The 13545-nt window shown below is 43.2% G+C and overlaps 1 protein-coding gene across 14 annotated transcripts in view; it reads left to right on the top strand.

The window, feature by feature from the left end:
* Nucleotides 1-13545, top strand: part of LOC120908510 (axin) — a 28595-nt gene that overhangs the window by 13245 nt on the left and 1805 nt on the right. For 13 of the 14 annotated variants that reach the window (XM_040319559.1, XM_040319564.1, XM_040319553.1 and 10 more), the window contains 8 exons: nucleotides 8437-8939; nucleotides 9095-10014; nucleotides 11631-11759; nucleotides 12059-12170; nucleotides 12251-12385; nucleotides 12475-12694; nucleotides 12769-13087; nucleotides 13180-13461. In XM_040319559.1, the coding sequence (XP_040175493.1) occupies nucleotides 8841-8939; nucleotides 9095-10014; nucleotides 11631-11759; nucleotides 12059-12170; nucleotides 12251-12385; nucleotides 12475-12694; nucleotides 12769-13087; nucleotides 13180-13461 (2216 nt within the window). In that variant the 5' untranslated portion in view covers nucleotides 8437-8840. The remainder of the gene's footprint in view (nucleotides 1-8436; nucleotides 8940-9094; nucleotides 10015-11630; nucleotides 11760-12058; nucleotides 12171-12250; nucleotides 12386-12474; nucleotides 12695-12768; nucleotides 13088-13179; nucleotides 13462-13545) is intronic. The other variant, XM_040319567.1, reaches the window with a different exon arrangement.

Here is a 13545-nt window from a genome sequence, read left to right as displayed (position 1 = left end):
TGACTCTGGAACTGATACTGATAAATGGTCAAAAACCCATTCTGATCCCAAAATAGCTCCCGATTACAATCATATTCAAGGACAGTATCTGGAACTGTTCCGGATTCGGATTTCGAACGATACTTGAACCTGGTATGGCTAGAAAACGTGCAGGAATAGCGTAGAAATTAGCTTAGGAATCAGGAAGGCAGCCTTTTTGCATATAGAGCTTTGTCATATCCAAATATTCGTGAACGATATGTGTAAAACGTTGCTTTGTTATCTTTAGCGTGTCAGCTTTCACGATCAACTTCATTTTACAGTTGTTTTTAATGATTTTGTATTTTTTTTTTCATCGGTAATCTCCTCTTTTGGAGCGTCCACTGTGTTCATCGTCCTCAGTGCTCATTACGAGACGTTTAAACTGACTTAGTATACCCATACGTAAAGTTTGATTTTGATAAGCTCTAGTGGCCGAAAACTCTTCATTAAACCATCTTTTTACGTCTATTTAACGACAAGTAAAAACTTTATTCTTTTCCATGATTTTTCAAAACACAAAAGTTGCTTCACATAAATTGCTGTAATTCACAAAGTAACTGACTAATTGCTGTAAAATTTTGATACAATTCGTTTAAAGGTTAGTACAACATAAAAATAATATGGATTTAATTCTGCTGTTGCTATCTATGTGTTAGGCAAAGCTCAATCGACGACTGTTATGTTGTATCGTGTTGAATGCAGGAGAAAGGGAAATAATTACTATCTATCAATTATTTACAATACAATACAATATGCATTTTCTCAGTGCCTCTGCACCAACGAGACCGAACATCAACAGCAAATCGAAAGGTGTTCGGTTTTTTAATTAATAAACCGCTGTTGGTTATGTGCGCGCATGAACATCCCCTTGTGCTATTCGACCAACTGTGCGTGTGTATGTGTTTGCTGAATGACTCATAAACTCATCGATGGGCACTTTCATGAGCATTCGTCCGTGGAATAGGGACTTATCTGCAGCCGGAGCCGTACAATATTGCCACTGGGACGGTTCCCATCAGCAGCAGCAGCAGCCGCCACTCTTGCTCACCCTAAATTATGAACTTTTCGGATGTGTGTGTGTGTTTGTGTCTGTGAGCGAAGCGTTTGAACGAAAATGTATTATTTTCATCTGAAATGCTCATCATTATACCGAAACGCAGTAGCGTGTTCTATTCAATAAGACATTGTGTTAGGCCACTGCTGAAGGAGGAGAGATATCATGTGTTTGGCTTTCCTTACGACGGGCTAAGGTATTGCTTAAACATCAACATAATGCACCAACACCGATGTACGCTGGTTCCGGGTTGCCTGTTATTGCTTTCGTCAATGTTCGAGAACTTAAGCCGAGCCCGGAATTATGAGCCCCGTTTCCCTTTTTTTCATAAAAATATGATCCCTGTTCTCTTCTCTATTGCTGCTGCTACGCGAAGGATTAATGCCGGGTACCGTTTGGCAAGGTAGCCAAACCCTCCCTGCTCATGGATTGTTAAAAGGAAAGCAGAAATTCTACACAGTTCAATGAACGCACTGTTGTAGATTTTTGTTTGCTATTTGTGTAGTTGCTATATTTAAAAAAAATATTAACATTTAATCTATTTTTGCTTCCATTTTACTCGCTTGGCCGAATGCGGCACAACACGTCGATTTCCTATTTTTCCCTCCCGTTTCCTTCCATTACGATTAAACCCTCCGGCGCGGTATAAACTGTGATTTAGCAAATTGGAAAATTATCTTGTGCCACAACTAGTATTGCAAAAAAACAAGAAGGAAAATCCGTCTCGCTCTTTCGTCCTTTTGTGCCCCGGGGGGAAAGTTGTGCTAGTGGCGCCGGAAATGTAATACCTCTCACGGCAGTTACTACGCGGGGGAAATTTTCAAATATACTTTCTTGGCGGGAGTTTGAAAAAGGGGGAAAATTTGTTTTTCCAGCTGTCAGTTGTGTGATGGTTGGATTGAAGGAAAAATACAACCCACGAATCGCAGTATAATGGCGGCCCCTCGAACCCTTTTCACTCCACTGGCTGGTATATCAAAGCTCAGTGTCCTTCTCTCGTTCACTCTCTCTCTCTATCTCTCTCTGCGTAACACGGCTGGAAGCTAATTGCACACGCACCGGCGGCTGATGCTGCTGGTGCCAAATCACAGGACTCTGCTCCGTCCCCGGGGCAACGATCCTTTCCAGCTGGGTCGCAAATTAAAGTCAAGTAAATTATAATTTAATCTCTTCTCTCGTCTGTATTACTGCACGGAGGGACAGGACAGGGAGGGAGAGCCTGTTTTACATTCGCTAATGGATTCGATTCGATTTTTAAAATTTAAATGGTTTTCTTTCCTACAATTACCGTTTTACTGCCAGCCAGATTGTTGGGCTGTTGCTGCAGTAAAGCAATGGTCAGTTCATTCCTGTACCACCATATTTTATTGACCTGTTTTTGCTGTTTTTATTTCATGTCATCGTACCAACCTTAACCCATTTGCCGACACAAAACGCGGGCGGGTGGGTGGGTATTGTTGTGCCTGAAATGGTCGTAAAATGGTACCATTGCAAATTAGTGACTGCAACAACCTGATCGGGTTCGGTTTGTTCGGCTTCACCCGGCAGGCCACACCACCATAGTGTAATGAGCAAAGATTTTTATGGTTCCGGGTTTTTGAAGAATGCAACGATGAGAGAGAGACGATCTTCCATCACCTCCGGGCGCTGCTCTGGGATGTGTGTTGTGCGGCAGGTTTTGCAAAGTCCCCACACAACAATAATCCTGCTAGGTTAAGGTGGTCGCTTTTTGTGCCATAAATATGTTTCATTGCGCCTGACGGAGGGTTTCTGAAATTGATTTGCACATCATGTGCATTTGTTGTCCCGTATACGGAGACCGCTGATGGCGATAAATGTAAATGTACTTAATTATTATTTTGCGGCTGCCCAGCTAGGCTACGGCTTAAAAAGGTAACACCAACACCTTCTCGCTCCAGAGAATTTACGTACAACGAGACATCGTTCCCTCGTCTCCCCAACACACCAACACGTTCCACTCCCTCAAACCACGTGAATTTCTCTGACCTGTTCCACCAACAACAAACACGTTCAAACAATAATCTTGACTTTGACCTCAACGAGATAGGGCAAATCGTTAAAGATGTATTTTCAAATCTGAGCAAATGTAGCTCAAAACAAGACTTAATCGCAGTTATTGTTCAAATATCAGCAAAATATTGTTTTCCTAACCTCAAATAATGTACTTAAAATCATTCACTGGAATGCCAACGGTATTTCAAACAAAAAAGACGAATTTTTTAACTACCTTTTGAAAAAAGATATACACATCGCAGCACTAAGTGAGACATTTCTTAAGAATGGTACTCGTTTTTCGCATCCCAATTATCATACTTACAGACTAGACAGAACTCAGGGAGAAAAAGGTGGAGTAGCTTTAGTAATATCTAAAGCTATCAACCACGAAGTAAATAGTGACTACAAATTAAAAGTACTTGAAGCAATAGGAATTACCATCAAGACCCAAAACAGTAAAGTGACCATTATTTCCATATATAATCCAGGTTCAAACAATGATCACAGTAGTTTCAGGAAGGACATCACAAAACTAAGCAAAATATCAAATCACTTTATTATCTGTGGTGATTTTAACGCACGTCACCGTTTCTGGAACTGTAGCAAAGCAAATCAGATGGGAAAAACCCTTTTCGAGGAAAATCAAAGAGGAAAATTTTCTATTGTACATCCTGAAGAGCACACCCATTATCCAAATGACCCAAACCGTCTCCCTTCAACCATAGATCTACTATTAACTAACAAACCCGAAAAAATTTGCAACATTCTTACCATACAAAAATTTACCTCAGATCACTTACCTGTTTATTTTGAATATAATATTGGCCTAATACAAAACAAACATATTTCTGGAATACCGAACTACTCAGAAGCAAACTGGACTTTATTCAAAGAAATTTTAAATAATCACCTCAATACAAATAATCTAAATCTCCAAAATATTAACACATCAAACCAAATAGATCAAATGATAAAATATTTCTCAAAATTAATTAACTACGCCCACACTAAGTCTGTCCCATTCATAATACCAGATAAATTTAAAATAATTCTACCCCTTAATATACTTCAAAAAATTAAACATCGAAATGCAACAAGGAAGCAATGGCAGAAAGATAGAAATAACACTATACTTAAAACAACTTATAACACATTAAAAAAAGAAATAGTATTAGATATAAAAAACTTACGAAATCAGAGTTGGACAGGCAATCTTGAAAAAATTAATAACGACCCAAGCAAATCTAGACTATGGAAATTTGTTAGAATTATAAAAGGTAATTCTGCATTTATTCCGCCCTTAAAAGCTAATGGAAAGTATTATATTACAAATAATGAAAAATGTGAAATTCTGAGAGACCATTTTGAAAAAGCTTACAGAACAACGTTTCCAAATCAGAGCCCAATTGAACATCACATCCAAGAGACAAATAGTAGATTCTTTTCCTACCATCAAGCACAACCCAGCAACAACTTCGATCCCATAAACTTTATTAAACCAAAACACATTAAAAACATCATTTATAAGTTGAAATCAAAAAAATCTCAAGGGCCAGATCAAATCAATAACCATTCCCTAAAACAGTTGCCTAAAAAAGCCATCGTATATTTAGCGTTTATTTTAAACGCTTGTACCAAAATCCACTATTTTCCTCTTGAATGGAAAATTGGCAAAGTCATCCCAATTCCAAAACCCAAAAAAGACCATAAAGACCCTAAAAGCTACAGACCAATAAGTTTACTCAGTTGTTTGGGTAAAATTTTTGAAAATATTTTACACAAAAAAATTATCAAGCATCTCAATCAACACACCATCATACCTTCTTACCAATACGGTTTTCAACCAGGGCATTCAACTACTAAACAAATTGATAGATTAACCACAAACATCAAAACACAGCGAAATATTAAAAAATCCACTGGTTTTGTGATGCTAGATCTAGAAAAAGCGTTCGATACGGTATGGCACCAAGGGCTTTTGTACAAACTAATTTCTTTCAATTTTCCTCCGAACATCATTCAACTGATTCAGTCATTTTTATCCGATAGAAGCTGTTTTGTGCAAATAACCTCTTCGAAATCAAATGACATTCACCCACCTGCCGGATTACCCCAAGGCAGCGTGCTGTCACCCGTTCTTTTCAACATATTTACAAGCGACCTGCCTAAAACAAAATCTGTAAAAAAATATTGTTTTGCAGATGACTTTGCTATGAGTAGTTCGGATTCCAATCCAAAATCTATTATTAAAAACCTCAACAATGGGATTAAAAAATATGTGACATTTTGTAAAACTTGGAAATTAAAAATCAACGAGGAAAAATCTGAGGCCATATTTTTTACACGTTGCACTAGCGCATATAAATTACCAGATCGTAATCTAAAAATAAGTGACTGGGATATTGCTTGGAAAGATAATGTAAAGTATTTGGGATTGTTTTTGGATAAAAGGCTCACCTTCAGGAAACATATAGAGGAAAAAGTTATAAGTGGATCAAGACTTATAAAAATTTTGTATAGCTTCATAAACAAGAATTCTAAATTGAACTTAAAAAACAAACTGTTACTTTATAAAACCGTAATTAGGCCAACAATTCTTTACTCATCTAAAATATGGGCAAATTGTGCAAAAGTTCATATAAATAAGTTACAAGTATTTCAGAATAAGTTCTTGAAAAGAGTCCTAAACCTTCCCCCATGGCATAGCACATTTGATATACATAGAATTACTGGTTTTGAACTAGTAAAAAATTTTGTTCGTAACACATAAGTTTTGTAATGCCAGTGAAGGCACAATTGTAAATAGCTAGATTATAATGTAGATGTAAAAATAGGAGTAAGGACTAGAACGTAGGATTATCTTAAGGTAAAACAATCAGAGGGTTTTTTTTTTCTAATTTTTCCCGATCTACTTCAATTCAGGTAAAGATGTACAATCCAAATACGCAAAGCGTTATAACAATCAGGTTATTGAGTAGAGGTCAATCGATCGGAACCAATGTATAATTCGTGGAATATTGTTACAAAACAAATCAATAAATTACTTACTTACTTACTTACTTACTTAATTATTATTTTGCCCATAGCGGCCTATAAAACGGTTTGATTGATGGAACTTTAGACTAGCGTGCAATTAAAGAAATGTATGCATGCGCTGTAAAGTCATTCACTATGATGTGTTAATACTCTGCCGGTCTCGTGGTACAGTCGTCAACTTGTACGACTTAACAACATGTCCGTCATGGGCTCAAACCCCAAATAAACCGCCATACGTAGGACTGATTACTATCCTGCTATGGGCGGGGAAATAAATTAGTCACTGAAAGCCAAGCCCACAAGTAGTGGTACAGGCGCGCAGGCCTTGACCGACAACGGTTGTTGAGCCAAAAGAATAAAGAAGTTAATACACTGCATGCATTAATTGCTTATGTTTTATAAATTGAACGAATATCTTTTACATGTTTGTAGAACTTTAATCAAACTTTGATGGAATATTCTACCGATCGAAGCGCTTTTGGATGTTTGATGTATACCACCATACAATATGTTGACCCTACGAGGTGTATGCTGTGTTTATTTTTTATTATTTTTATTCTTTTAAATAATAGCTTGTGATTAATGTGTATCACAAAGGTCGCAGTAAAGTCAGTTAAATTCACCTACTTATCATAACTCATCATCAGTTTATCGTCAAAGTAAATATTCCCTTCCTTTTAAAGATTAAACATAAAACCTTAACATTTCAATAAAGGACAATTCACATTATCAAAATTTTGAATTTTATTTTTAGTAATGCTTTTTATTTTATTTATTTTTGTTCTTTGTATCATAATCATTTTCACACACATCTTCTATATAGCATTAACTTAAAGATATGTTTAATTATCTTTAAGGACACTATAACAGCGATGCAGTGTTCTCCCAATTGCTGCCATGCAACTGGTGAAGAAGTCGTCGCCATTTCGGCACGATAATTATTCAAATCAACCCTCCCACCGTCGGTGTCTCCCTTGGCAACGAGCTCTTGGCAATGTAAGGGAGATCTTGTACCTTGTTCAACCCTCTTGTACATCAAGCACACGACGACGCATACTTGTCAATGTTTTGTCGTGCGTCCTTGATCCGCCATCATGAGGCAACAGCAGCTCTTTAGCAGCAGTCCCTCAGCCCGGTATGCGAAATCCTGGCGGCGGCCATTTTAAGCCCCGTTTTGTGCCGGTGATTCGTCCTGCCGCACAACCAATTGCACGGGTTTCTACGCGTCCTCTGCTGCTGCTGCTGCTGCTGTTACGATGCGACGGTCGTCCTTCGGCATTGTTTTTGCCGCTCCCCAGCCGATGGATAGAAGAGAGGAGTGCTTTAAACTGAAGTGCCTGTTGTTGTCCGGTCTCCCCTCTGTCTCTTTTTCGCATTTTAAGCAAAAACGTCGTTGATATTTGCACAAAAGACCAACAACAGGGTAGGGGGCAACACAGGGAAAATAGGGAAAATAGGGATAAAATTAAAACTGCTCCGCCGTTAGTGAATTAGGGCGATTTTTCGAGCTCCTTACAGTCGACAAAATGCGTGTGTGTTTGTGTGTAGTGTGCCCCCGTGTGTTCTGTTTGCATTACTTCTTTAATCCCTTTTCAATTTAATTCCCCAGTTCGATACGAAATAGAAGGCTCGGATGGTGTGCTTGTGTGCCGCTGCCTCCATGATGTTTCTCCACGCATCACGTGTAATTCCATTTGATTTTTTAATATACAAAGGAAAAGGAACACCCATTTCCGCCATTGTGCTTCCTGCAAGTGGGGGAGTTTGAAGCTGTGAAGAGTTTGAATAAATAAAAAGACTCGTATAAATTTCGATTTTTCTAATACGTTTTGCCTCAATCTCGCTCAAGAGTAATGTACGAATCGTGGATACAACAAAAGACAAATGAGAGAAGCTTCGTCCTTGTTGGACCAAACATATTCCCCCTTTTAATAAATGCCGTGCGGGAAATGAACGGTAACTCATGGGCTCTTTCCTAGCAAGGGACGACGATTCTACTGCCCCGGCACAAGAAAAGGTGCAGCCAGGCGTGGAATATTTCATAAATTCGGAACCGTAAAATGATTGACGTTTTAATAGGATTTAAGCTGCGCCGTTGCCGGGCCCGGGTACGATTGCAAACTACAGAAGCTCTTCGTTTATTTTTTGGCTATACACGTACCTTGCAATTCTGAACTCAGAGCAAACGAATCGGTACAAGCGTATATTTCTAATCACTTCCAAACTACAAATCCCTCTGTTAGTTTTCTCTTCAGAAAGTCGTATTAATGATTAATGTATGTTTTTTTCTTTGCTTTATTTACTTCCAGATATTGCCAACCGATTGTTTGCCCGAAAAAATACAGAGAGAGTGGGAGAGAGAGAGGGCGAACGACGACTGCTGCCTTTTCATATACGACTGATAACTGAGACTGGAACTTACGTGCCGATTGTATCGTGCGGCCATCGGATAGAGTACTGTACTGCAGTTCTTATCGACTTTTTTTTGTTTTGGCACAAGAAATCGCCCAAGAAAAAACAACACAAATCATTAAAACATTACCGAGCTTGTCGGCAGGCCATCAGCGCGCATCGCACATTGATTGAGCCAAAGTGGCAAAGACCGCCCTCCCCACTCACCCCCACTCTCCTTCCCATCCATCAAACCGGGATCGATCGTTGTGGTAGGATCGAGTTTCGCCGGGGCTAATCTTCCCAGTGCAGCGCATTACCGATGAATCAGCAGCAGCAGCAGTATTTCCACCAGAAGTTTGATGACTTTCACAGCAGTGGACCGAGACCGCCCGTGCCCGGAGAGGAAAGCCGCCGGAAGGTAGGCCTATATTGTGTGGCCAGTGCAGTGTTATTTGGCAAACTGGCCTTTCCACCGCAAAACGCCGTCGAACGATCCTCTGTTCGATCTGTTTCATGGTTTTCTTCTTCTTCTTCTTCTTCTTCTTCTTCTTCTTCTTCTTCCACCTTATTCAGATGACGGAAACGTCACATTCGGATCGAACCCGGGACGGTTCGCCCCCGGCGTACGTGCGCTGGGCGCAGAAGCTCGCCTACCTGCTGGAGGATGGCGACGGGGCCGAACTGTTCAAGCGCTACGTGGAGCTGGAGGGCGAGGAACCGTCGAACCGGCTCAAGTTTTACTTCGCCTGCGAGGGCCTCAAGCAGCAAACCGACGCGGACAAGGTGACGCAGCTGATCGGGGCCATCTACCGGCGGTTCCTCAAGAAGGCCCAGCCCGGCTCGGAGCTGTACGTGAACGAGTCGCTGCGGAACTTTATCAAGGCGGGGCTGAAGAATGAGCTCGAGCTGACGCCGGACATCTTCGACCAGATGCAGGCGGACGTGGCGAACATCATCGCCGAAACGACCTACCCGCACTTCCTGCAGTCCGACCTGTACCTGCAGTACGTGCAGAACATGCAGAGCTCGAGCAGCAGCAGCAGCGTGATCGGCAGCGGCAGCAACTGCAGCCTGGTCGCGGCGGCCTCGGGAGCGCCATCGGCGGGCGGTGGTGGCGGCGCTGCGCCGGGCTCCTCGACCGCTGGTGGTGCATCGCAGCAAGGAGGCGGTGGTGGCGCTGCTGCCGGTGGTAGTGGTGGTAGTGCCGGTGCGGGTGCCTCCTGTTCGCTCACCAGCAGTAGCTCGACGTCCGAGCTGTTCCTGCACAGTACGTCCGCGCTGCCAACGGTGCACGAGGATGCCGAGCTGGCGAATGCGGACTCGATCGAGCAGCTGTACGGCGCCACGGGACCGGGCTTGGACAGTCATATGGCGCTGGTGGGTCCACCGCTGGTGCCGGCGGCCACCGCCTCCCCGTCCAAGGTTCCGATGACGCTCACGAAGGACGCACTGATGGCGACGCAGAAACGCCGGCTGGAAATGAGACCACCTGGGTAAGCGGGGAAGGAATGTTAATCTTGAATGTTGTTGTTGAATCTCCCCCACTCGTGTTCGTGCTCACGCGTGCTGTTGTGTCAGGCTATGCATCCTGGGCTTTTGTTTTGCTTTACTGACTGATACTTGCGGCTGTGTGTGTGCGTTTAAATCGAACGTAAGCTAAAAAATGATCCCAAAAATGGGAAAAATGTTCGTCGATTGGGTCATCCATGTGCGGTAGGGACCGCGTCAAGCGCGTTGAAGTAGCGTTGCTATGCGACGCGCGAATCAGCTTACAACTTGTTGTTAATCGAACGTCATCCAATCGGTCCCAATTCATGTCGCGTGCAGCTAATTAAATTTCGTTGTACAGGAAGTAAAGCATAACGTTTTTGTCTGTTTTGGCCGTTTGCGCTCACGAATCTCCTGGTACGTGCTCGCCCATGGCAACCGTGATAGCACACTGCCACACTGCCGCCGCACACTAGACCTGAGCTTTGGCTTTCTCTGCCACTAATTAATTAGCGCTGTGTTGTGCTGCTTAGAACTATGTTTGTGTTTTGTTTTGTGTTTTTCTCTCCATTACCATAATTCAGTTGTGTTTTCTGTTTCTTTTAATTACTCTCTTTCTTTTTTTCCTTTCTTTTCTTTCCATTGAACCTATCCGCGTTTGCGTGTTTTGCTACCGAACCCACATTTGCATCCTCCCGTGGCCTCCCCCGTCCCCTCGTTGGCGATGTGTATACCCCCACACTTCCCATTTCTGGCCCCATGTGTTACGGACACCAAAATTTGGAACCTTTGCTGTTTGCATCCTTTGTACGGTTGATGCAAAATGCTCCATGAAACTCGAAACTGTGCACACTTTTCTTCCTTTTCATATTCATCGCTCGCCTTTCGCACATCCTGGCATTTTGTGTGTGTGTGTGTTTCTGTGTATCTGTTTCTTTGTGTTTGTGTGTATGTGTCTTTATTGTTGCCGGCATACCATCTCTACTACGCGTTTGCGCATGTGCACATCATCGCCCCACGTCATCACCAATCATACAAAAATCCACAAACACACACACACATACGCGCATACATCCTCATTCCTGGTTCGTCCTGTTGCGTTACGGTTCCTGTCCTTGCGCAACCGAATGCTGCTTCTAAATTTAAACGGTCTTGATGTGTCTGTGTGTGTGTTTCTGTCTGTCTGTCTGTATGCGATACCAACGAATGGTGTTGTGTGCGCTCTTTCATACTTCTGATTTTACGATTCGGTTCCTCCCCTTTTTTTGGTGCTGGACGGAACCTTCCATATTTTAAATTCTCCCCTACCATTTCGTGCGTATACACACATTCACGCAACCATACGGCACACACTCCCAATGCACGCGCTGTGCATATCCTGTCGGCAAATGGGCTATTGATGGATATGCTCTGCTATGTGCGGATGATTTGCCGTCGGGAAAATGGGTTTGCTAATTAACTTGCCTGATGCGCGCAAAAATCAACCCACCACCCACCCTTTTCTCCGATCGGATCTGATCCTTTTCTCTGTCTGTCCCTAACCTTCTGTGTGTTCCGAAACACTGTGAAACTCATCAAATAAATAAAACCAATCGCCATCCCCATCCCTCACCGCATGCAGACCACGCGGCTACTCCGTGTACACCGCCTATGCATCCTATAATCCGGTGTCGCGGCGTGACTCAGAACTGGCCAGTCTGAGCTCCGGCCGTACCGATTCCGATACGATGTCGCTTTCGAGCATCTCCACGTAAGTTATGATTTGTTTTATGTTTCATTAACGTTTTTTTCGTTTTTTGCTCATCATTTATGTAGTTTTTCGTTTGTTCTTAACATTATACTTTGTTTTGATTTCATTTACGTTTAAAAAAATATGAAAATGACTGATTTAACTGTAATCACAATGAGTCAGCCTTCCTGTCCACCAGTTAACGTTTGGTTAACTGTAGAATAACATGAACCTATCACAACCCTATCGATGCATTTGCAGCAACTGTTTCTTCTATCGTGCTCTATCTTTTAACTCTGCTTTACCACTCCACTCCACAGCGATGGTCGGCCACATTCGCAGCGAAAACATCACCATCATCATCATTCGTCGATAGAGCGAAGAATGATGCGTGAAAATGCCTTAACCAACGAAGAGGTCGATACGTTTGCGGTACGTACAGGCGATGAATTATCCACCCAGACGGTCGGTGTGTAATAATGAACACCACCTTTGTTTGTTCTTACTTGTAGATAATTCCACGCACCCACCGGCACACGCAAAAGCAACCGCCGCCAATGGAGTTTGCCAAGATTCTGATCAACAAGCTGGAGTGTGTGGCCCGCGAACAGGAGAAGGATGAAGTGTTGTGCAAAAAGATGCAGGAGGTAAGAGAGCAAGCAACGGTTGGCGTATTTTTTTTTTTTTTGTTGCACACTTCTAAGCCAGTTCTTTCTATGCTGCAATCAATGTTTAGGCCGAACTGTCCGATCGATCGCAGAACAAGGTGCTAGCGGACGCGATCCGGCAGAAGCTGCAGGTGGACGACGACAACGATCAGGACATTCTGGACCAGCACGTGTCGCGGGTGTGGTCCGACCTGACGCCCAGCCGGTCGCCCGGCACGATGTCACCCTGCCCGCCGAACATGATCGGTTCCCGCTCGCGTCGCCATGAGTTGGCCAGCTTTGGAGGAGGTACAATGGCGGTATTATTTCGCCCACTCAGCATAAAACTAAACTGTTTCGTTACACTTTCTCAAACCCCGCAGCACAATCATCGATGCGGCATTCGAAATCAATGCCGGAAGGACATCCGCTGATGGGGCCGCCGATGCAACCGATGACCATGCAAATGTCGTCCGGTTCGCGCAAGCTGGCCAACAAATGGCCCTCGGTCAATACGGACAGCGGTATCAGCCTGTTCTCGACCGACACGCTCACGAAGCACAGCAGCAGCGGCGGTGGCAGTCGGGGCGAGCTAAGCCTCGGCAGCAGCTCGCGCCCACTGTCGCGCACCATGCTCTCGGACATGCACACAGCAACGCTGCTGCAAGAATCTAGCCGCCGATTGGAGGACGAAACGCGACGGTATGTGTTCCTTGTTGTTCGTACGCGTATCAAAAGAGGGTTGGTTTTAATCTTCCTTTCTTTGGGCTTTGTCGTCACATAACTTTCTGTAGATCGAAACGCTACCAGTACCCGCAGCAGCCCAGTGCAATACAGAGCATGCCCTTACCGCCGGTACCGTCGATGACGTCGTCGGGCAGTTTCGGTAGCAGCCTTCCGCCGGCCATGCCGCCACCGCCAATCCCTGCCAAACCGAGCCAGGCCCCGAACGAGTTTACCATCGTGGTGTACTCGTTCTGCGACGAGGAGGTCCCATACCGGATAAAGATCCCCGGTACGCAACCGCCAACACTGAAGCAATTCAAGGACTACCTGCCTAAGAAGGGAAACTATCGGTAAGTATCTGGGGTTTAATATAATAATGGGTTTAGTATAATAATTTATTAAATCTATTTTTGCTTTTTTTGCTGTGTTTGTCT

This window comes from Anopheles arabiensis, chromosome 2, assembly GCF_016920715.1.
Source record: "Anopheles arabiensis isolate DONGOLA chromosome 2, AaraD3, whole genome shotgun sequence".
Taxonomy (NCBI): domain Eukaryota; kingdom Metazoa; phylum Arthropoda; class Insecta; order Diptera; family Culicidae; genus Anopheles; species Anopheles arabiensis.
The sequence above is the reverse complement of the archived record's forward strand: the minus strand, read 5'-3'. Positions and strand labels throughout refer to the sequence as shown.